The 21,478-nt window shown below is 46.3% G+C and overlaps 1 protein-coding gene across 2 annotated transcripts in view; it reads right to left on the reverse strand.

Moving 5' to 3' along the window:
- ELK3 (ETS transcription factor ELK3) overlaps window positions 1-21,478 on the reverse strand; it is a 119,413-nt gene that overhangs the window by 17,652 nt on the left and 80,283 nt on the right. The window contains exon 3 of one of the 2 annotated variants that reach the window (XM_063927755.1): window positions 11,909-12,727. The exons of the other annotated variant lie outside the window; for it this stretch is intronic. Within the exon in view, the coding sequence (XP_063783825.1) occupies window positions 11,909-12,727 (819 nt within the window). The remainder of the gene's footprint in view (window positions 1-11,908; window positions 12,728-21,478) is intronic. 2 annotated transcript variants of the gene reach the window in all.

Here is a 21,478-nt window from a genome sequence, read left to right on the forward strand (position 1 = left end):
CTGAATTTCCATGGTCAGATCAGCTGACGGAAATGATGGAAGAGGCTTGGGCTACGCCTAAGAAGAAGTTTAAAATTACTAGGAAATGGAATTCCAATTATCCTCTTCCAGCTGGGGATTGTTTAAAAAAGGAGGTGGCTCCTAAAGTAGATATGCATGTGATTCGATTAGTGCGAAAATCTACATTACCTTTGCCTTCAACATCATTAAATGATGTCACGGATAGAAGAGTGGATGGTTTTCTAAAAAAAAACATTTTTTCCCTGTCTGGGGCAGTCTTAAGACCAGCCTTGGCTTCGGCTTGGATGGCAAAGGCAGTGGCTGCCTGAGCTGATGCATTGGAGGAGTATTTGTCTATAGCATCTAGAGAGCAAAAATCCCATATAGCACATATCAAACAGGCCGCAATGTTCTTGGAAGAAGCAGCATTGGATATGGGTACTTTTGCCTCCAGGGCATCAGCTTCAACAATAGCTGCTCGTAGTCAAGTCTTCAGAGAGTAATGTTACCTCTGAACAAGATATCCAAGGTTCAGTCAAGGATTCAGGACTTGCTACACAGTCGAAAGGTATCCATTCACGCAGCAATGCGTGTGATGGGATTGATGGTGTCAACATTCGACATGGTGGAGTATGCACAATTCCACTCGAGGCCTCTGCAGCGTCTGATTCTTGCCAAATGGAATGGGTTGCATCAGACGATAAAAACATAGACTATGGTTCTTATGATAGAAGTAAGAAGGTCATTAGCCTGGTGGCTACAGCCATCCCATCTGGACAAGGGGAGACCCTTTTGGATATCAGATTGGGAAATTCTGATGACAGATGCCAGTCTCCAGGGCTGGGGAGCAGTGTCAGGAAGGTTGTGTTTTCAGGGACAATGGACCAAGGAAGGTTGCCTGCCAATATATATTGGAACTTCGGGCCATATACATGGCACTGATTCAGGCAAAGGACATTCTTCGGGGAAAACCAGTCCAGATCCGCTCGGACAATGCGACGGCAGGAGCATACCTCAACCATCAGGGAGGAATTTCGCAGCCGAAAAGCGATGAGGTAAGTCACATACTAAAGTGGGCAGAATTTCATCATCCAGCCATGCTCGCAGTGTTCGTTCCGGGAGTCCTAAACTGGGAAGCGGACTTTCTCAGTTGACACTCCATTCAGACAAGCGCATGGGCTCTACACCCGGAGGTCTTCCAGAATCTAGTAGACAAGTGGGGGTTGCCAGAGATAGATCTCATGGCGTCCCGTCTGAACAACAAAGTTCTCACATACGGGTCAAGAACAAAGGATCCCAGAATGATCTTTGTGGATGCCCTGTCTGTGAGATGGGACTTTCATGTGGCTTATGTGTTTCCTCCAACCACCCTATTACCCAGGGTGGTGAGAAAGATAAAGCAAGGGAAAGGTGCCGTGATACTAATAGCTGCGGCTTGGCCCAGAAGGCATTGGTACACAGATCTGCAGAGAATGTCAATAGATGCTCCATGTCTGCTCCCTCAACGTCCAGATCTACTGATGCAGGGTCCTTGTTATCACAGACAACTGGATCGACTGTCTTTGACGGCGTGGCTCTTGAAACCTCTATCCTGAAGTCAAGAGGATTCTCACACCAGGTAATTCAAACAATGCTCAGAGCAAGGAAACCTTCCTCAGCTCGCAATTATCACAGAATATGGCAAACCTATATTCATTGGTGCAGTGAACGGAAAATGGACCCTAAGGCTTTCAGAGTTTCCAGGGTCTTAGCATTCCTTCAGGCAGGAATGGATAAAGGTTTGAAGGTGGCTTCCTTCAGAGTGCAAGTGTCAGCATTGATTGTATGGTTCCAAAAGAAAATTGCCAATTTACAGGATGTGCATACTTTTTCCAGGGAATGCTGCGCATTCAACCTCCTTTTGTTACTTCTACAGTGCCTTGGCACTTAAGTCTAGTCCTGAAAGCCCTTCAAGTTGCCCCATTTGAACTGCTTAATAAAGTGGATCTTAAATGGTTGACAGCTAAAGTTCTCTTTCTACTGGCTATGGCGTCAGCTAGAAGAGTATCAGATTTAGGGGCATTAGCATGTCGTTCCCCATTTCTGATTTTTTATCCAGATGAAGCAGTTCCCAGAACTAGATTTGGGTATCTTCCATAGGTGGTGTCTAAATTCCACCTTAAATGAAGAAATTGTAGTCCCGGCTTTCCAGGTACCGGGCCTTTCTGCGGGAGATGCATCGCTGGACGTGGTCTGTGCATTAAGGATCTATGTGGATCTTACCAGTGCCATCAGAAAGACAGATTCTCTTTTTATTTTCTACGGATTTCACAAGAGAGGATGGCCTGCTGATAAGCAGACGCTGGCAACATGGGTTTGGATGACGATTTCAGAAGCATATTCTCAAGCTGATCTCCCTGTCACGGCTAATGTCTCTGCTCACTCTACTCGTAAAGTAGGTCCATCATGGGCAGCACAACGTGGTGCTTAAGCAGAACAGATATGTAAGGCAGCCACATGGTCTTCCATTAACCCATTCATTAGACATTATGCCATGGATACCTTTGCCTCTCATGACGCTGAATTCGGGCAAAGGATTCTCCTGTCCAATTTGGAGTGTCCCCACCACTAAATTGCTTTGGGAAATCCCATTGTTATCCTGTGGATAACCTGTGGACCCTGCCGGAAAAATATACGTTATGGTAAGAACTTATCGTTGATAACGGTATTTCTCCTAAGGCCACAGGATCCACAGGGATCCCACCCTGACGCACCTGATTTGAGGATCCTTTTACTCACTAACCTCTTCCTTCTTGTATGGAAGGGTGTGCATGTGTGTTCTTCTCGCCTGATTAGGGCTATCTATGATGCTACTGCCTTGAGATTTGGAATACAACTGATTTGCCTGAGCCAGGAGGCGTGGATATATGGACGGGCCGTTGCATGCTGGGAGGCCGGAAAGCTTTGACCGATTAGTGCAAATCCGCTGTCGCTTCATCATATCCCATTGTTATCCTGTGGATCATGTGGACTTAGGAGAAATACTGTTATCAACGGTAAGTTTTTACCGTAACGTATATTTTGCTATTTTTACAGGCGGGGTTAGATGGAGGACTATGTTTAGCTACACTAAAAGTGCAGGTCTCTGCCTTGTCAATTTTCTGTCAAAAATGTTTGGCTCTTTTGCCAACAGTTCACACTTTCCTGCAAGGTGTCCTTAGAGTTCAACTTCCATTCATACCACCTACAGCTCCATGGGACTTGTATCTAGTTTTGGAATTTTTGCAGTCTTCAATTTTTGAACCCTTGGATGTTAAGTTTCTAACTTGGAAAACAGTGTTTCTACTAGCCTTAGCTTCGGCAACGCGTTTCAGAATTGGGTGCCTTGTCATGCAAGCCACCGTATCTGGTATTTCATGATGACAGAGCGGAACTTCGGACGAATCCCGCTTTTCTACCGAAAGTAGTTTCTACTTTTCACATCAAATCAACCAATCGTAGTTCCTGTTTTTTCAGAAGACTCCAGCTACTTTGGATGTGGTACGCACACTCCGCGTTTATGTAGCCCGAACATCAACAGTACGTAAAATGGATACATTGTTCTCTATGATGCAGTCAAGATAGGGTGGCCAGCTTCTAAACAGACCTTGGCTAGATGGACCATTCGTCAAGCGTACTTTCATGCTAGTCTAAAACCGCCTACATCTGTTTCAGCACATTCCACGCATTCTGTGGGAATGTCATGGGCAGCAGGTCGTGGAGCTTCTATGATGCAACTTTGCCTTGCAGCTACATGGTCATCAGTGCACACGTTTGTGCGCTTTTACAAGTTTGATACATTTGCGGCATCAGCATCTAGGTTTGGCCGTCTAGTGTTACAAGTGCCAACCAGCTCTCCCGCGCAAGGGGGAAACTTTGGTACATCCCAAGAGTGCTCCAGTGACCCCTAGTGGATGAAAAAGAAAAGAGGAGTTTGGTACTTACCAAATAAATCCTTTTCTTTGAATCCACCGGGGGCACTGGATGCCCACCCAGAGCAGTTTCACCTGGCTTGTGGTAAGTTCAGTAAATCTTATGGTAACACATTCTCACCGACTTGTTCAAATGTTAAAAGTGATTGTTATCTATTGTTGTCCTTTATGTTATAATGTTATATGTAAATTCTCCATTGTTCAACCTATCGCTCCTGTTCAGCTCAGTAAAAAACACTGAGGTATCTTGGGAGTATGGAGGGGGTGGAGGGTTATTAATTTAAATATTTAAATGTGTGTATCCCTGCTAACGTATGTATCTGGTAAGGACCAAAATCCTCATTTTTTTTTTTCTTTTCTTTTTTTCTATGGTGACATTTTGCACTTATAGGGACATTGGCTGATTCAACACCAGAGCAGTCCTGATTCAGTCGCTATTCTGTTCTCGGGACTGGGCTGCAATGTTACTGCAACCCTGGACACAATGCTTTGGATGCCACGGCATAATTGACATGCTGCAAGCGTTTGGAGGAGGAGACTGAGAGCGTCCCTCATAATGGAGGCATGCTGTCTTTCTTTTGTGCTGAAGATAGTGGCTATGTCCTTGGGCGCAGTTTCACTGGCCACAGCAGCATAGCTTTGCCGGACATTATGAGGGTTACTCAGACATTGGGTGCTCTGTCAGACTCGGCAGAGGATCAAAGAAGCCAGCAGCGGGCATTTTTTTTTTTACACGAGACTCCTGCAGCTTTTGCATATTTTCACGGAGCCACTGCTTACAAAGACACAGCGGCTGTGCCATTTACTCCCACCCCTGAATCAGGCCTACAATCTGGTGTAATGCTGATATTGTGGTAGCACACAGGCAGGTGTAATTCGAACACATTCTGCTTTGTAATTATTTCTGGATGCACAGGCTGGCATGTAATTAGTGACAATATGTATGGCTCCTGGCTTTATTAATGCGGATCACACAGTTTTCATTACAGCGGTGCTTTCTCCTACCTTTTTACATAAAAATCTCTAAGCTTGGTCATAGCCACCTGTAACATGTATGAGAGCTGCACCACTGTAGGGTGGGGTCACATGGCAGTGCTTGAAAGTGGCACTTGCAGGTGGAAACGCAGAGTATTCATAAGCGATGAATCACTACCATGGTGACAGGTTGAAGTGAATGGCATATGCTCCTCTCCTGCATGATTAATGCTGTCAGGCCTCAATCACGCCTGAGATAAGGGAATTGCTGTTCTCACTGTTCACTGGAACTATTGAGTACTTATGGGCACTGCACTTTTTCAAGCTGAATGAGAACAAAATTCAGTCATTTGCTTGTGACGCCAGTCTTCCACCATGTTCTACATAAATACTCAAACAGCTCTGCTAGACTCATCGTAATAGAAATGATAATTCATATAAACAGGAGAATACCTCGGCTACTAATGCCTTTATTCCAGGGCAGGCCAAACCAGTCCTTGAGATCTACCAAAAGTTCACATTTTCCAGAGCACCTAGGTGGTGCACAGGTGTAGTCATTACTAACTGAGATGTGCTGCATTCACTCCTAACTGCCAATTCTACAGATCTCCAGTAGGCCTGGAAAACATGAATTGTTGGTAGATCTCGAGGACCGGTTTGGCCAGCCCTGCTCTATTCTAACCACCACTATGGACAGCGAGATTATATAAGGAGGGTCAGGGCTGCCTGTCACGCGAATGAGAGAAACATCTTTGAAAACACTGGACAACCATGAAAAACATTGCAGAAGACTTATTGCACATAATTGCAGGTATGACTCTACAACTAAAAAAAGCAAAGATGTTTTGTAGATGATTGTGTCAATAAATCTACAATGTATGGGCTTCACAGATCGCAGATTCCAACCAAACATTGATTGGGATTGGTAAATCAGATTTTCCAACATGTTGGTTTTCACAGATCACTTGGTGCTGTAGATTGCTAGTGTATGGTAACAATCAGCAGATTTTCCGGCTGTTTCTACTACACTGATGAGGCTTTCAAGATTGTCAGATGTGTATTTGCTGAAAATGATCTGCAAATCACTGGAAAAACAGGATTTTAATACCTACCAGTAAATCCTTTTCTCTTAGTCCGTAGGGGATGCTGGGGTCACTTCAAGAACCATGGGGTATAGACGGGATCTGCAGGAGACATGGGCACTTTAAGACTTTGAATGGGTGTGAACTGGCTCCTCCCTCTATGCCCCTCCTCCAGACTCCAGTTATAGGAACTGTGCCCAGGGAGACGGACATTTAGAGGAAAAGGAATTATTGTTAAACTAAGTTGAGATACATACCAGCTCACACCTCAAGCACGCCGTACAACATGGCATTCAACACAACGCAAGTCAACGACATGAACGACATCAGCAACAGGCTGACTATAAACGTAACACAACATGTGTGTAACCATAACTAAAAACTGCAGATACAGTACGCACTGGGACGGGCGCCCAGCATCCTCTACGGACTACGTGAAAAGGATTTACCGGTATGTATTAAAATCCTATTTTCTCATACGTCCTAGAGGATTCTGGGGTCACTTCAAGAACCATGGGGTTTATACCAAAGCTCTAGAACGGGCGGGAGAGTGCAGATGACTCTGCAGCACCGACTGACCAAACATGAGGTCCTCATCAGCCAGGGTATCAAACTTGTAGAACTTCGCAAAGGTGTTTGAACTCGACCAAGTAGTCGCTCTGCAAAGTTGTAATGCTGAGACCTCCCGGGCAGCCGCCCAGGACGAGCCCACATTTCTGGTAGAATGGGCCTTCACCGATTTCGGTAACGGCAATCCAGCCGTAGAATGAGCCTGCTGAATCGTATGACAGATCCAGCGCGCAATAGTCTGCTTTGAAGCAGGAGCCCCAATTTTGTTGTGAGCCTACAGGACAAACAGAGCCTCCGTTTTCCTAAACTGAGTCATTCTAGCCACATACATTTTCAAAGCTCTGACTACGTCGAGAAACTGAGATTCCAGCGAGGAGTCAGTAGCCAGTGTCACCACAATAGGTTGGTTCAAGTGGAACGACGAAACCACTTTCGGCAGAAATTGCTAACGAGTCCTCAACTCAGCTCTATCTTCACGGAAGATCAAATAAGGGCTCTTGTGAGACAAGGCCGCCAATTCAGACACCCGCCTGGCGGATGCCAAGGCCAACAGCATGACCACTTTCCAAGTGAGGAATTTCAACTCAACCTTTTGTAAAGGTTCAAACCAATGAGATTGAAGGAATTGCAACACCACGTTAAGATCCCACGGTGCCACAAGGGGCACAAAGGGAGGTTGGATGTACAACACGCTTTTCACAAAAGTCTGAACTTCTGGAAGGGAGGCCAATTGTTTCTGGAAGAAAACGGATAAGGCTGAAATTTGTACTTTAATGGAGCCCAACTTTAGGCCCGCATCCACACCGGCTTGTAGAAAATGGAGAAAACGTCCTAACTGAAATTCTTCCGTAGGAGCTTTCTTGGATTCACACCAAGACACGTATTTTCTCCAAATACAGTGGTAATGTTTAGACGTTACTCCTTTCCTGGCCTGAATAAGAGTGGGGATGACTTCCTTGGGAATACCCTTTCGGGCTAGGATCCGGCGTTCAACCTCCAAGCCGTCAAACGAAGTCGCGGTAAGTCTTGGAACACGCACGGCCCCTGTTGTAACAGATCCTCTCGTAGAGGAAGGGGGCAGGGATCTCCTATGAGTAATTCCTGATGATCTGGATACCAAGCCCTCCTTGGCCAGTCTGGAACAATTAGGATCGCTTGAACCTTTGTTCTTCTTATGATCTTTATCACTTTTGGAACAAGTGGAAGCGGAGGAAACATGTACACCGACTGAAACACCCACGGTGTCACTAGGGCGACCACTGCTATTGCTTGAGGGTCTCTCGACCTGGAACAATACCTCTGAAGTTTCTTGTTGAGGCGAGACGCCATCATGTTTATTTGAGGAATTCCCCAAAGACTTGTCACTTCTGTAAAGACCTCTTGATGAAGACCCCACTCTCCTGGATGGAGATCGTGTCTACCTGGGAAGTCTGCTTCCCAGTTGTCCACTCCTGGAATGAAGATCGCTGACAGAGCGCTTGTATGCCTTTCCGCCCAGCGGAGAACCTTTGTGGCCTCTGCCATTGCCGCTCTGCTCTTTGTTCCGCCCTGGCGGTTTATGTACGCTACTACTATGTTGTCCGACTGAATCAAGACGGGCCGATTGCGAAGAAGATGATCCGCTTGAGAAGGCCGTTGTGAATGGCCCTTAATTCCAGAACGTTTATGTGTAGACACATTTCCTGGCTTGACCATCTTCCCTGGAAGCTTTCCCCCTGTGTGATTGCTCCCCAGCCTCGGAGACTCGCATCCATGGTCCCTAAGATCCAGTCCTGGATCCCGAACCTGCGTCCCTCTAGGAGGTGAGAGCTGTGCAGCCACCACAGGAGTGAGATTCTGGTCTTGCAAGACAGGGTTATCCTTTGGTGCATGTGTAGATGGGACCCGGAACACTTGTCCAAGAGGTCCCACTGAAACACTCTGGCATGGAATCTGCCAAACTGAATGGCCTCGTAGGCCGCCACCATCTTCCCCAGCAACCAAGTGCATTGATGGATCTATACTTTTGTTGGTTTCAGAATTTGTTTGACCAGGTTCTGAATTTCCAGAGCCTTTTCCTCTGGAAGAAAAATTCTGTCATTCTGTGTCCAGAATCATTCCCATAAAACGACAGCCGTCTCGTCAGAACCAACTGTGATTTTGGAAAGTTTAGGAGCCAACCATGTTGCTGCAGAATTGTCAGGGAGAGCGTAATGTTTTGCAGTAATTGGTCCCTGAATCTCGTCTTTATCAGGAGATCGTCCAAGTACGGGATAATTGTGACTGCTTGCTTGCGCAGGAGAACCATAATTTCGGCCATTACTTTGGTGAAAATCATCGGAGCCGTGGACAGACCGAACGGCAACATCTGAAATTGGTAATGACAATCCTGAACTGCAAACCTCAGGTAAGCCTGATGTGGAGGATAAATGGGAACATGTAAGTAGGCATCCTTTATATCTACCTATACCATAAAATCCCCCTCCTCCAGACTGGAGATCACTGCCCGGAGAGATTCCATCTTGAATTTGAATTTTCTTAGGTAGAAATTTAGGGATTTGAGGTTCAGGATTGGTCTGACTGAGCCGTCTGACTTCGGGACCACGAATAGGCTCGAATAAAAGCCTTCTCCCTGTTGCGACGGGGGAACCCTGACAATGACTTGATTGTGACACAATTTTTGTATTGCGGCGCATACCACCTCCCTGTCCGGAAGAGAAGCTGGTAAGGCAGATTTGAAAAATCGGTGAGGGGGAACGTCTAGAAACTCCAGATTGTACCCCTGGGAAACTATTTCTAAAACCCATGGGTCCAGGGCCGAACGAGCCCAGAACTGACTGAAGAGCTTGAGACGTGCCCCCACCGGTGCGGACTCCCGCAGAGGAGCCCCAGCGTCATGCGGTGGATTTGGCAGAAGCCAGGGAGGACTTCTGCTCCTGGGAACCGGCCACGGCCGGTGATCGTTTACCTTTTCCCTTTCCTCTAGTAGCAAGGAAGGAAGACCCTCGCCCTTTTCTGTATTTATTGGGCCGAAAGGACTGCATCTGATAGTGGTGTGCTTTCTTTTGTGGTGCAGGCACATAAGGTAAAAATGAAGACTTACCCGCGGTAGCCGTAGATACCAAATCAGCGAGGCCGTCACCAAACAATACACCACCTTTATACGGAAGAGACTCCATAGCTTTCTTAGAGTTAGCATTCCATTGATGAATCCACAAAGATCTCCTAGCTGAGACCGCCATGGCATTGGCCCTTGATCCCAAGAGGCCAATATCCCTTGCAGCTTCCTTTAGGTAGACTGCAGCGTCCCTGATATAACCTAGTGTCAAATGAATGCTATCCCTAGCCAGGGTATCTATTTCAGATGACAAGTTACCTGCCCATTTTTCGATATCGCTACACACCCACGCAGATGCCATGGCTGGTCTGAGTAGCGTACCCGTGGTGACATAAATGGATTTCAATGTATTTTCCTGCCTGCGATCTGCAGGATCCTTTAGGGCTGCCGTGTCAGGGGACGGAAGAGCCACCTTTTTGGACAGCCGTGATAGAGCTTTGTCCACAATGGGGGGTGACTCCCATTTTTCCCTATCCCCAGAGGGAAACTGATACGCCACTGGAATCCTTTTGGGAACCTGAAACTTTTTGTCAGGATTTTCCCAAACCTTTTCCCAAAGCGCGTTCAGTTCATGAGAGGGAGGAAACGTTACCTCAGGTTTATTTCCTTTATACATACAGACCCTAGTATCAGGAACAGTAGGGTCCTCAGTGATAAGCAATACGTCTTTTATTGCCACAATCATGTACTGAATGCTCTTAGCCAGTTTGGGATCTAATCTGGCTTCACTATAGTCGACACTTGAGTCAGAGTCCGTGTCGGTATCCGTGTCTACCAGCTGGGTAAATGAACGTTTTTGTGACCCCGAGGGGGTCTGGACTTGTAACAACACATCCTCTACGGATTTCTTCCATGCCTGGTTCTGAGACTCAGATTTATCCAATCTCTTATTTATCAGAGCCACATTAGCATTCAAAACATTCACCCAGTCAGGTGTCGGCGGTGCCGACAAGTTCACTCCCACAGCCATTTGTGTCCCTGACATAGTCTCCTCCTGGGAAGAGCCCTCCGCCTCAGACATGTCGACACACGTGCACCCAACACACGCAGACACACTGCCCTAAAGGGGACAGACCCACAGTAAAGCCTGTCAGAGGGACACACGGGGAATTATTGCCAGCCCACACCCCAGCGCCCAACCCGGTCTGAACACCACAGGAATGCCCGAGACATGCAGCGCTTTTATAATTTATCAACAATGCACCAAAATAGCTGTGCCCCCCCCCCCCCCCCCCCACGTTTTACACCCTGATACTCATGCAGCAGTGTGAGGAGGGACCAGCATCTCTGCAGCCTTGTGAAGAGAAATGGCGTCGGGCTGTGTGCTGTGAGGGCTAAGCTCCGCCCCCGTAATGGCACGCTTCAGACCCGCTCTTTTTTTAATAATTTTTATACTGGCGGGGGTCCGGACAGTGCCTCTGCACTATGTCCACTCTTGCCAGTCATTATGGAGGTTATATATGCTGCCCAGGGCATGCCACCCCCCCCCCCCCCTGCACCCTGTAGTGCCGCTGTGTGTGGGAGCATGGCGTGCAGCGCGGTTGCGGTGCGGTACCTCAAAGCCGTCACTGAAGTCTTCTTTTTCTTCTTCTACTCACCTATCTTCTGGCTCTGCAAGGGGGGTGAAGGCCGGCTCTGGGAATGAGCCCCTAGGCGTACCTAGTGATCAAACCCTAAGGAGCTAATGGTGTCCTGTAGCCAAAGAAGCAGAGCCTTGAAACTCACAGAAGTAGGTCTGACTTCTCTCCCCTAAGTCCCACGAAGCAGGGAGACTGTTGCCAGCAGAACTCCCTGAAAATAATAAACTTAAAGTCTTTTCAGAGAAACTCAGTAGAGCTCCTCAGTGTGCATCCAGTCTGCCTGGGCACAGATTCTAAACTGGAGTCTGGAGGAGGGGCATAGAGGGAGGGGCCAGTTCACACCCCTTTGAAAGTCTTAAAGTGCCCATGTCTCCTGCGGATCCAGTCTATACCCCATGGTTCTTGAAGTGACCCCAGAGGATCTAGGACGTATGAGAAATATCTGGGTGCAGATTGGTGGTTTGTGGAGTCTTTAAATCTTGGAGAACAAAAAAAAACTCAAACTGCAAATAGATTTTTTTGTGATTGCGGATGTATGCGGTCCTTTAGAACAAATGTTTTGGCATATATTGTACAGGGCTTTTAATCTTTACAACTTTGATTCTTATAATAGTATCACTTGTTAAACACTATTTTCCACAACGCCTCTCTTACCTGAGCAGTGAAAAAGGCTGGAGTCAGCGATCCTGAAGGAAGTGCTGGGCTGTTGAGGGCAATTGACCCAATATCATTACTGGAGAGGAGAAGAGGTGGAGAGCAGATTTCCAGGCCTTTAGGCTTCTTAGTCTTAGGCGGAAGACAGGACAACTTTGTTTTAGACCCTGCTGAGAGATTTAACGGTTCCATGGTGTCAGGGTAATCTAGGTATAGATTTCTTTGTTCTGTTGTCAATGACAGATTAGGGGACAGAGATGGGGATCGCGAGGAGAGTGGTGAGGACGAAACACTAGCTGCATTTGATGAAATACGGGGAGACCCCTTAGCAGACAAAGATGATGCTATAAAGGCTGAAGCAGCTGCCGATTCTGACGTAGAAGGCAGTGAAATGACAGGCTGGACAGTTTCTTTGTTCCTTTTGTTAGTAACAAACCTTATAACAGTCCTCACTTCCTCTATAGGACTCTTGACTTCTGACGTTTCCTCCTCTTCATCTTCCTCTTCCTGTTGTTCCTCTTCATCTTGCATCCTTTCACTTTTGATAACCCTATAGCTATCTGTCTGGTGCTGTAGTGAATTGATGGTAAATGAAGAATACAATCCTGAATGGATGTACTCATTGCGGCTAGTGCCTTTCAGTGCTGATAAGGTTTGCTTATGCCTCTCATGGAGATCACTGGGGATCTTGCAATCACTGTCCTGCAGCAATAGGTTCTCCCTGCTCACTTCCACAGCATGGGCATCCATTTTCAGGATTTCCGGAAAGGAAACAAACTTGTAGACAAACTTCTGCCCAATAACCTTCTTGATAATGTTCTGAAAGGTAAAGTCAGATAATTAACTAGGATAACAGATGTCAGGGCCGTTCTAGACAATGCTTTGTTTCATAGTTACCACTACTAAAATTATATACATAATAGCATTGTTTTATCATTCATATTGTAATATTTTAAGGGAAAACACTATGAGGTGCTTGTTTCATCTTTATCGATTTTAGGAATAAAGTAGTGTTTACAAATTGAGGAGGGGACATCTTGACAGACAAGTGTCATCTCCCCACCCCCCACAGAATAGCAAAGAAACAGGCAGTGGTTAGGGCAGTGGTTTCCAAACTTTTTTGAATCACTGCGCCCTAGAATATCAGAATTTTTTTCACGCCACCCCTAGGCCAAATATTTCTTGAGAAATTTAGAAAGAAATATTACATTAAGTAGATGCGTTTATATGTCATCCTTAGGGTCAGTTGTGTGGTGAGGGACAAGATTTGCTTCTGTTTGCCAGTCATAAAATATGTGGCCAGCCACCAGCACTGGTTGTGCCTATTATATTGACCATGAATAAATAAGATTTTACTCACCGGTAAATCTATTTCTCGTAGTCCGTAGTGGATGCTGGGGACTCCGTAAGGACCATGGGGAATAGACGGGCTCCGCAGGAGACTGGGCACTCTAAGAAAGATTTAGTACTACTGGTGTGCACTGGCTCCTCCCTCTATGCCCCTCCTCCAGACCTCAGTTAAGGAAACTGTGCCCGGAAGAGCTGACATTACAAGGAAAGGATTTTGGAATCCAGGGTAAGACTCATACCAGCCACACCAATCACACCGTATAACTTGTGATAACATACCCAGTCAACAGTATGAACAACAACAGAGCATCAGACAAACCTGATGCAACCATAACATAACCCTTATTTAAGCAATAACTATATACAAGTATTGCAGAAGAAGTCCGCACTAGGGACGGGCGCCCAGCATCCACTACGGACTACGAGAAATAGATTTACCGGTGAGTAAAATCTTATTTTCTCTAACGTCCTAGTGGATGCTGGGGACTCCGTAAGGACCATGGGGATTATACCAAAGCTCCCAAACGGGCGGGAGAGTGCGGATGACTCTGCAGCACCGAATGAGCAAACACAAGGTCCTCCTCAGCCAGGGTATCAAACTTGTAGAACTTTGCAAAAGTGTTTGAACCCGACCAAGTAGCTGCTCGGCAAAGCTGTAATGCCGAGACCCCTCGGGCAGCCGCCCAAGAAGAGCCCACCTTCCTTGTGGAATGGGCTTTTACTGATTTTGGAGGCGGCAAGCCAGCCGCAGAATGAGCCTGCTGAATCGTGTTACAGATCCAGCGAGCAATAGTTTGCTTTGAAGCAGGAGCACCCAGCTTGTTGGATGCATACAGGATAAACAGCGAGTCAGTTTTCCTGACTCCAGCCGTTCTGGCTACATAAATCTTCAAAGCCCTGACTACATCTAGTAACTTGGAATCCTCCAAGTCACGAGTAGCCGCAGGCACCACAATAGGTTGGTTCAAATTAAAAGATGACACCACCTTTTGCAGAAATTACGGACGAGTCCGTAATTCTGCCCTGTCCATATGGAAAACCAGATAGGGGCTTTTACATGACAAAGCCGCCAATTCTGACACACACCTAGCCGAAGCTAAGGCCAATAGCATGACCACTTTCCACGTGAGATATTTTAACTCCACGGTCTTAAGCGGCTCAAACCAGTGAGATTTCAGGAAACTCAACACCACGTTAAGATCCCAAGGTGTCACTGGTGGCACAAAAGGGGGCTGAATATGCAGCACTCCCTTTACAAACGTCTGAACTTCAGGTAGAGAACCTAGTTTTTTATGAAAGAAAATGGATAGGGCCGAAATCTGGACCTTAATGGACCCCAATTCTAGGCCCAAAGTCACTCCCGACTGTAGGAAGTGAAGGAAACGGCCCAGCTGGAATTCCTCTGTAGAGGCATTCCTGGCCTCACACCCAGCAACATATTTTCGCCGTATACGGTGATAATGTTTAGCCGTCACGTCCTTCCTAGCCTTTATCAGCGTAGGAATAACCTCATCCGGAATACCTTATTTCTACTAGGATCCGGCGTCCAACCGCCATGCCGTCAAACGCAGCTGCGGTAAGTCTTGGAACATACAAGGTCCCTGCTGCAACAGATCCTGCCCTAGAGGCAGAGGCCATGGGTCCTCTGTGAGCATTTCTTGCAGCTCTGGATACCAAGTCCTTCTTGGCCAATCCGGAACAATGAGTATTGTTCTCACTCCTCTTTTCCTTATGATGATTCTCAGCACCATGGGTAAGAGAGGAAGAGGAGGAAACACAAACAGACTGGAACATCCACGGTGTCACCAGTGCGTCTACAGCTATCGCCTGAGAGTCTCTTGACCTGGCGCAATACCTCTGTAGCTTTTTGTTGAGGCGGGATGCCATCATGTCCACCCGTGGCAGTTCCCACCGACCTACAATCTGCGCAAAGACTTCTTGATGAAGTCCCCCCTCTCCCGGGTGGAGGTCGTGCCTGCTGAGGAAGGCTGCTTCCCAGTTGTCCACTCCCGGAATGAACACTGCTGACAGTGCTCGTACGTGATTCTCCGCCCATCGAAGAATTCTGGTGGCTTCCGCCATCGCCACCCTGCTCCTTGTGCCGCCTTGGCGGTTTACATGAGCCACTGCGGTGATGTTGTCTGATTGGATCAGCACCGATTGGTTGCGAAGCAGGGTCTCCGCTTGACTTAGGGCGTTGTATATGGCCCTTAGTTCCAGGATATTGATGTGAAGGCAAGTCTCCTGACTTGACCACAGCCCTTGGAAACTTCTTCCCTGAGTGACTGCCCCCCACCCTCGGAGGCTTGCATCCGTGGTCACCAGGACCCAGTCCTGAATGCCGAACCTGCGGCCCTCGAGAAGGTGAGTACTCTGCAGCCACTACTGGAGAGACACCCTGGCCCCGGGGGATAGGGTGATTAACCGATGCATCTAAAGATGTGATCCGGACCACTTTGTCCAGTAAGTCACATTAGAAGGTCCTCTCATGGAACCTGCCGAAAGGAATGGCCTCGTATGATGCCACCATTCTTCCCAGGACTCGAGTGCAGTGATGCACTACACCTGTTTTGGTTTTAATAGATTCCTGACCAGTGTCACGAGCTCCTGAGCTCTCTCTATCGGGAGATAAACCCTTTTCTGGTCTGTGTCAAGGATCATGCCTAGGAGAGGCAGATGAGCTGTAGGAACCAACTGCGACTTTGGAATATATAGAATCCAGCCGTGTTGCCGTTACACTTCCAGAGAAAGTGATACGCTGTTCAGCCACTGCTCTCTTGATCTCGCTTTTATGAGGAGATCGTCCAAGTACGTGATAATAGTGACGCCTTGCTTCCGCAGGAGCACCATCATTTCCGCCATTACCTTGGTGAATAATCTCGGGGCCGTGGAGAGACCAAACGGCAACGTCTGAAATTGGTAATGACAATCCCGTACCGCAATTCTGAGGTACGCCTGATGAGGTGGATAAATGGGGACATGAAGGTATGCCTCCTTTATGTCCCGAGTCACGATAAAATCTCCCCCTTTCAGGCTTGTAACGACCGCTCTTAGCGATTTCATCTTGAACTTGATCCTTTTCAGGTATATGTTCAGGGATTTTAATTCAATATGGGTCTGACCGAACCGTCTGGTTTCGGGACTACCACATGGTCGAATAATAACCCCCAACTTGTCGAAGGAGGGGAACCTTGACCACCACCTGTTGAAGATACAATTTGTGAATTGCAGTTAACCCTGTTTCCCTCTCGTGGGGGGAAGCCGGCAGGGCCGTCAGTGAGGAGGCATCTTCTCAAAGTCCAGCTTGTATCCCTGAGACACAATATCTATTGCCCAGGGATCTAACAGGGAGTGAACCCACTTGTTGCAGAACTTACGAAAGCGTGCCCCCACCGGGCCTAGCTCCGTCTGTGGAGCCCCAGCGACATGCGGTGGATTTTCATAGAGGCCAGGGAGGTGTTCCTGGGAACTAGCTGTGTTGTGCAGCTTCTTTCCTCTGGCCCCGCCTCTGGCAAGAAAGGACGCATCTCGGCCTTTCTTGTTTCTTTGTTCGAAAAGCTGCATTTGATAATGACGTGCTTTCCTAGGCTGTGCAAAATATCCGAATTACCAGCTATAGCCGTGGAGACCAGGTCCGAGAACCCTTCTCCACACAATCCTCAGCCTTCCATATGCCACTTAAGTTGGCATCATCTGTCCATTGCATATTCTACAGGACACGTCAAGCAGAAATCGACATAGCTTTGACTCTAGGACCCAGTATACTCATGTCTCTTTGGGCATGTTTGATTATATATATCTCTTAAGACAGCATCTTTAATATATATATACATATATCTCTATATCTCTCTCTCTCTATATATATATATATATATATATATATATATATATATATATATATATATATATATATATATATATATATATATATACACACACACACATATACATACTAGGGTCTCAATATCTGCTGATAAGGTACCTGTCCACGCCGCCCCAGCGCTATAAACCCATGCCGACAAAATCGCCGGTCTGATTAGTGTACCAGAATGTGCACGCTATCTGCAGGATCCCTGAGAATAGCTAGGGCTACCTTCTGGCCAAACGTGACACCCTAGGGGAAGATTCCCATCACATCCTGGCCCTAGTGGGGAAAGGATACTGCCTGAGAATTCTTTGTGGGAAGCTGCAGTCTCTTGTCTGGAGATTCCCGCTCTTTTTCCTCATGAGAGGAGGGAAATTTACCTCAGCTTTCTTCCCCTTAACATGTGTACCCTTGTGTCAGGGACATGAGTCATCAGTGATATGCAAATCATCTTTATTACAATAATCATATATTGAATACTTTTCTGCCATTTTGGCTGTAACTTTGCATTATCGTAGTCGACACTGGAGTCAAACTCCGTGTCGATATCAGTGTTTATTATTTTGGATAGTGAGCATTGTGAGACTCTGAAGGTCTCTGCGCCATAGGGACAGACATGGGTAGATTTCCTGTCTGTTCTCTAATCTTTTGTGCAATAAATTCACCTCAGCTCTTACACATATCCAAACAGGTGTCGGCGTTGTCGACGGAGACACCCTCTCGCACACATATTTGCTCTATCTCCTCCTTAGGAGAGCCTTTTACCTCAGACATGTCGACACACACGTACCGACACACCACACACACAGGGGATGCTCTATTTGAAGACAGTTCCCCCACAAGGCCCTTTGGAGAGACAGAGAGAGAGTATGCCAGCACACACCCCTGCGCTATATGACCCAGGAATCACACAGTAACTTAGTGTTAACCCAGTAGCTGCTGTATATATTGTTTTTACGCCAAATTTATGTGCCCCCTCCCCCCCCCTCTCTTTTTCACTCTCTCTATCGTGCTTCTGCAGGGGAGAGCCTGGGGAGCTTCCTCTCAGCGGAGCTGTGGAGAGAAAATGGCGCTGGTGAGTGCTGAGGAAGAAGGCCCCGCCCCCTCAGCGGCGGGCTTCTGTCCCGCGATTTTGTGTAAAATTAATGGCGGGGGCTCATGCATATTACAGTGCCCAGCTGTATATATGCTGCTTTTTGCCATGAGGTAATCAATTGCTGCCCAGGGCGCCCCCCCCCCTACAGTGACCGGAGTGTGTGGGTTAGTGTGGGCGCAATGGCGCACAGCTGCAGTGCTGTGCGCTACCTCATATGAAGACAGGAGTCATCTGCCGCCGATTTTGACGTCTTCTTGCTTCAACCCGCCGGCTTCTGTCTTCTGGCTCTGCGAGGGGGACGGCGGCACGGCTCCGGGAACGGACGACCAAGGTTAGGTTCCTGTGTTCGATCCCTCTGGAGCTAATGGTGTCCAGTAGCCTAAGAAGCGCAACCTAGCCGCAGTTAGTAGGTTTGCTTCTCTCCCCTCAGTCCCACGTAGCAGAGAGTCTGTTGCCAGCAGAAGCTCTCTGAAAATAAAAAACCTAACTAAAATACTTTCTTATTAGCAAGCTCAGGAGAGCTCACTAAAAGCACCCAGCTCTGGCCGGGCACAGATTCTAACGGAGGTCTGGAGGAGGGGCATAGAGGGAGGAGCCAGTGCACACCAGTAGTACTAAATCTATCTTAGAGTGCCCAGTCTCCTGCGGAGCCCGTCTATTCCCCATGGTCCTTACGGAGTCCCCAGCATCCACTAGGACGTTAGAGAAATTTGAATTGGTCCTGGATGACCAACCCAGGGCACCCCTGCAAGTGTCCCAAGGCACCCCAGGGAGCCACGGCACACAGTTTGGGAACCTCTGGGCTATGGAATGAAGAGGCGGTATGGACCCCTGAGGCCTGGAGTCGCTACGTCAGAGGCTGCCTTTCATTCCATTGTTGGACTATACATAACAGAGCTCATGTAGGAGGCAATTTATACCAAAAATGGCATATAAAACACTGATAACAATATGCATTGTGTAATAGGCAGAACTACAGGCAGATGCTTGGTACTATGCATATAATGTAAAATGTGTATTTATAATTTTACTGTATTACAGGGAGTTATTATTGTCTAAACAGACCATGGGAAAACTCCACTGTCTACTACTTAGACATTCATGGCGGGGCTCCCTAAGAAGCAAACCAACGCTGCGAATATTTAGAACACTAAGTGCCTACATGGACAGAATAATAAAAATGTAATTCTCTGTCATTTATTTTCCTTCTCCTTTTGTTCTTATTAAATTCTATTAGCAAAAAGTCCATGCCGATCATTCATCAAATGTTGATATCTGCAATACAACTTTTTTTTTAGCTTTGTCTTCAAATATAGAACTAAATAAAGATAACACTAAAAGGTATACAAAACCCACTGCCTGCAATCATATATTCAGATCTTCAGAAACCTTCAGGGAAATTATTTTTAAAATAGCCCAAGAGGGCAAATAAAATGAAGAAGAAACTTTTCAGACAAAAAAAGTATTTTCAAACACAAGTGTAAAAATAGTAATTGAACACTTCCTAAATATGGGTTATAAAGTAGGTCTTTTTAAGGCTGTTAAATAAAGAAAAACCATTAGAAAGGTATTTACTCCTCACTGAAACATTCCATTACCAAGAAAACAAGGACTTGGTCTTCATTACTAGGTTTAACCTACTTCATTGCTAAAGATGTCCATGACTTGACTTCAAAATATACAGCAAAAGAGTACAGGAGAGTCACCCTCTTCCTAAGTACTGTAGGAGTTCAAAATGGGAGGGGGTGGGACTTACCTAAAAGTATCCCTTGTTACTTATTGTGGGTGGTAGGTAACCAAGGAGCAGGTGACACTTGATAAAACTTTGTCTTGGGGTGTGTTGACATTAAAGGCACAACCACTCCAACAAATAAGCTACACATAAAATTTAAAAAAGTCTGGGAATTGGGCTTAAAATGTCCCTAACACCCCTATCCTGGCACATATAGACTAAGTACATTAATTGAAACTATGTGACCCCTGAGTAGTGATTATTAGGTGATAACACCAATCATCAGACAATAACCCCAACAATACAAAAATCAGCATAAAATAATCGTATAGGACAGGATCTCCCCCATCCTGGCGTCTGCAAATGCTAGGAGCTTAGGAGACAAAATTCCAGAGCTAATTGCGATAATGACAAGGGATAACCTGGATTTTGTGGCTATTACAGAGTCTTGGTGCAATGAGAATCATGACTGGGACTTAACTATACCAGGATACAATTTATTTAGGAAAGATAGAATAGGAAGAATAGGAGGAGGGGTAGCAATGTATGTGAAAAAAAGCATAAATGCCACTTTAATACAAAATATTGAAGCCAAAACTGAGGCCCTTTGGGTCACCATAGAAACTGGGAAGAAGGACATTATTCGCATTGGGGTGATCTATAGACCACCAGGCCAGGGGCAGGATTTGGACAGGAACCTATTGTTGGACATCTCTAAAATGGCTTTTAAGGGAGAAGTCATAATCATGGGAGACTTTAAATTACCTGATGTAAATTGGGAGGGGTCTTTTGCAAGTTCAGCTACAAGTGGCAAATTTCTACATTCCTTACAGGGAGCATCTCTCAAGCAATTGGTGAGGGAGCCCACTCGCAAAGACTCAATATTAGATCTAATTCTTACAAATGGTGATAGAATATCTGATATATATGTGGGTGAGCACCTGGGATCCAGTGATCATCAAGCAGTATGGTTTAGTATAAAGACAGGATCCAACTCCTCTCACACAAAAACAAAGGTGTTGGATTTTAGAAATGCAGACTTTGCAAAAATGGGGAGATGTTTAAGTGATTCATTGGCAGACTGGAGGAACTTGGAAGGGGTGCAGGAGAGGTGGAAAAAAATTAAAAGTGCATTACTAAGTGTAACAGACCTTTGTATCAAAATGGTTAGGAAAAGCACCAGGAAAAGGAAGCTAGTGTGGTTCACAAAAGTAGTATCAACTAGTGTGAAAGCAAAAAAGATGGCTTTTAGGAAATACAAACAGACTCAAAATAATAACGACAAAGAGGAGTATCTGGACAGACGGAAGGATGCTAAGAAAGTGATCAGACGTGCAAAGGCAGAAGCTGAGGAGAAAATGGCCCAGTCAGTAGATAAAGGGGGCAAAACTTTTTTTAAGTATATAAGTGAAAGGAGAAAATCAAATGGAGGAATAATAAGACTTAAGACAGAGAGTGGGCATTTGGTGGAGGGAGACAAGGCAATAGCAGATCACCTAAATAATTATTTTTGCTCAGTATTTACTA

Source organism: Pseudophryne corroboree, chromosome 6 (genome assembly GCF_028390025.1).
Source record: "Pseudophryne corroboree isolate aPseCor3 chromosome 6, aPseCor3.hap2, whole genome shotgun sequence".
NCBI lineage: Eukaryota > Metazoa > Chordata > Amphibia > Anura > Myobatrachidae > Pseudophryne > Pseudophryne corroboree.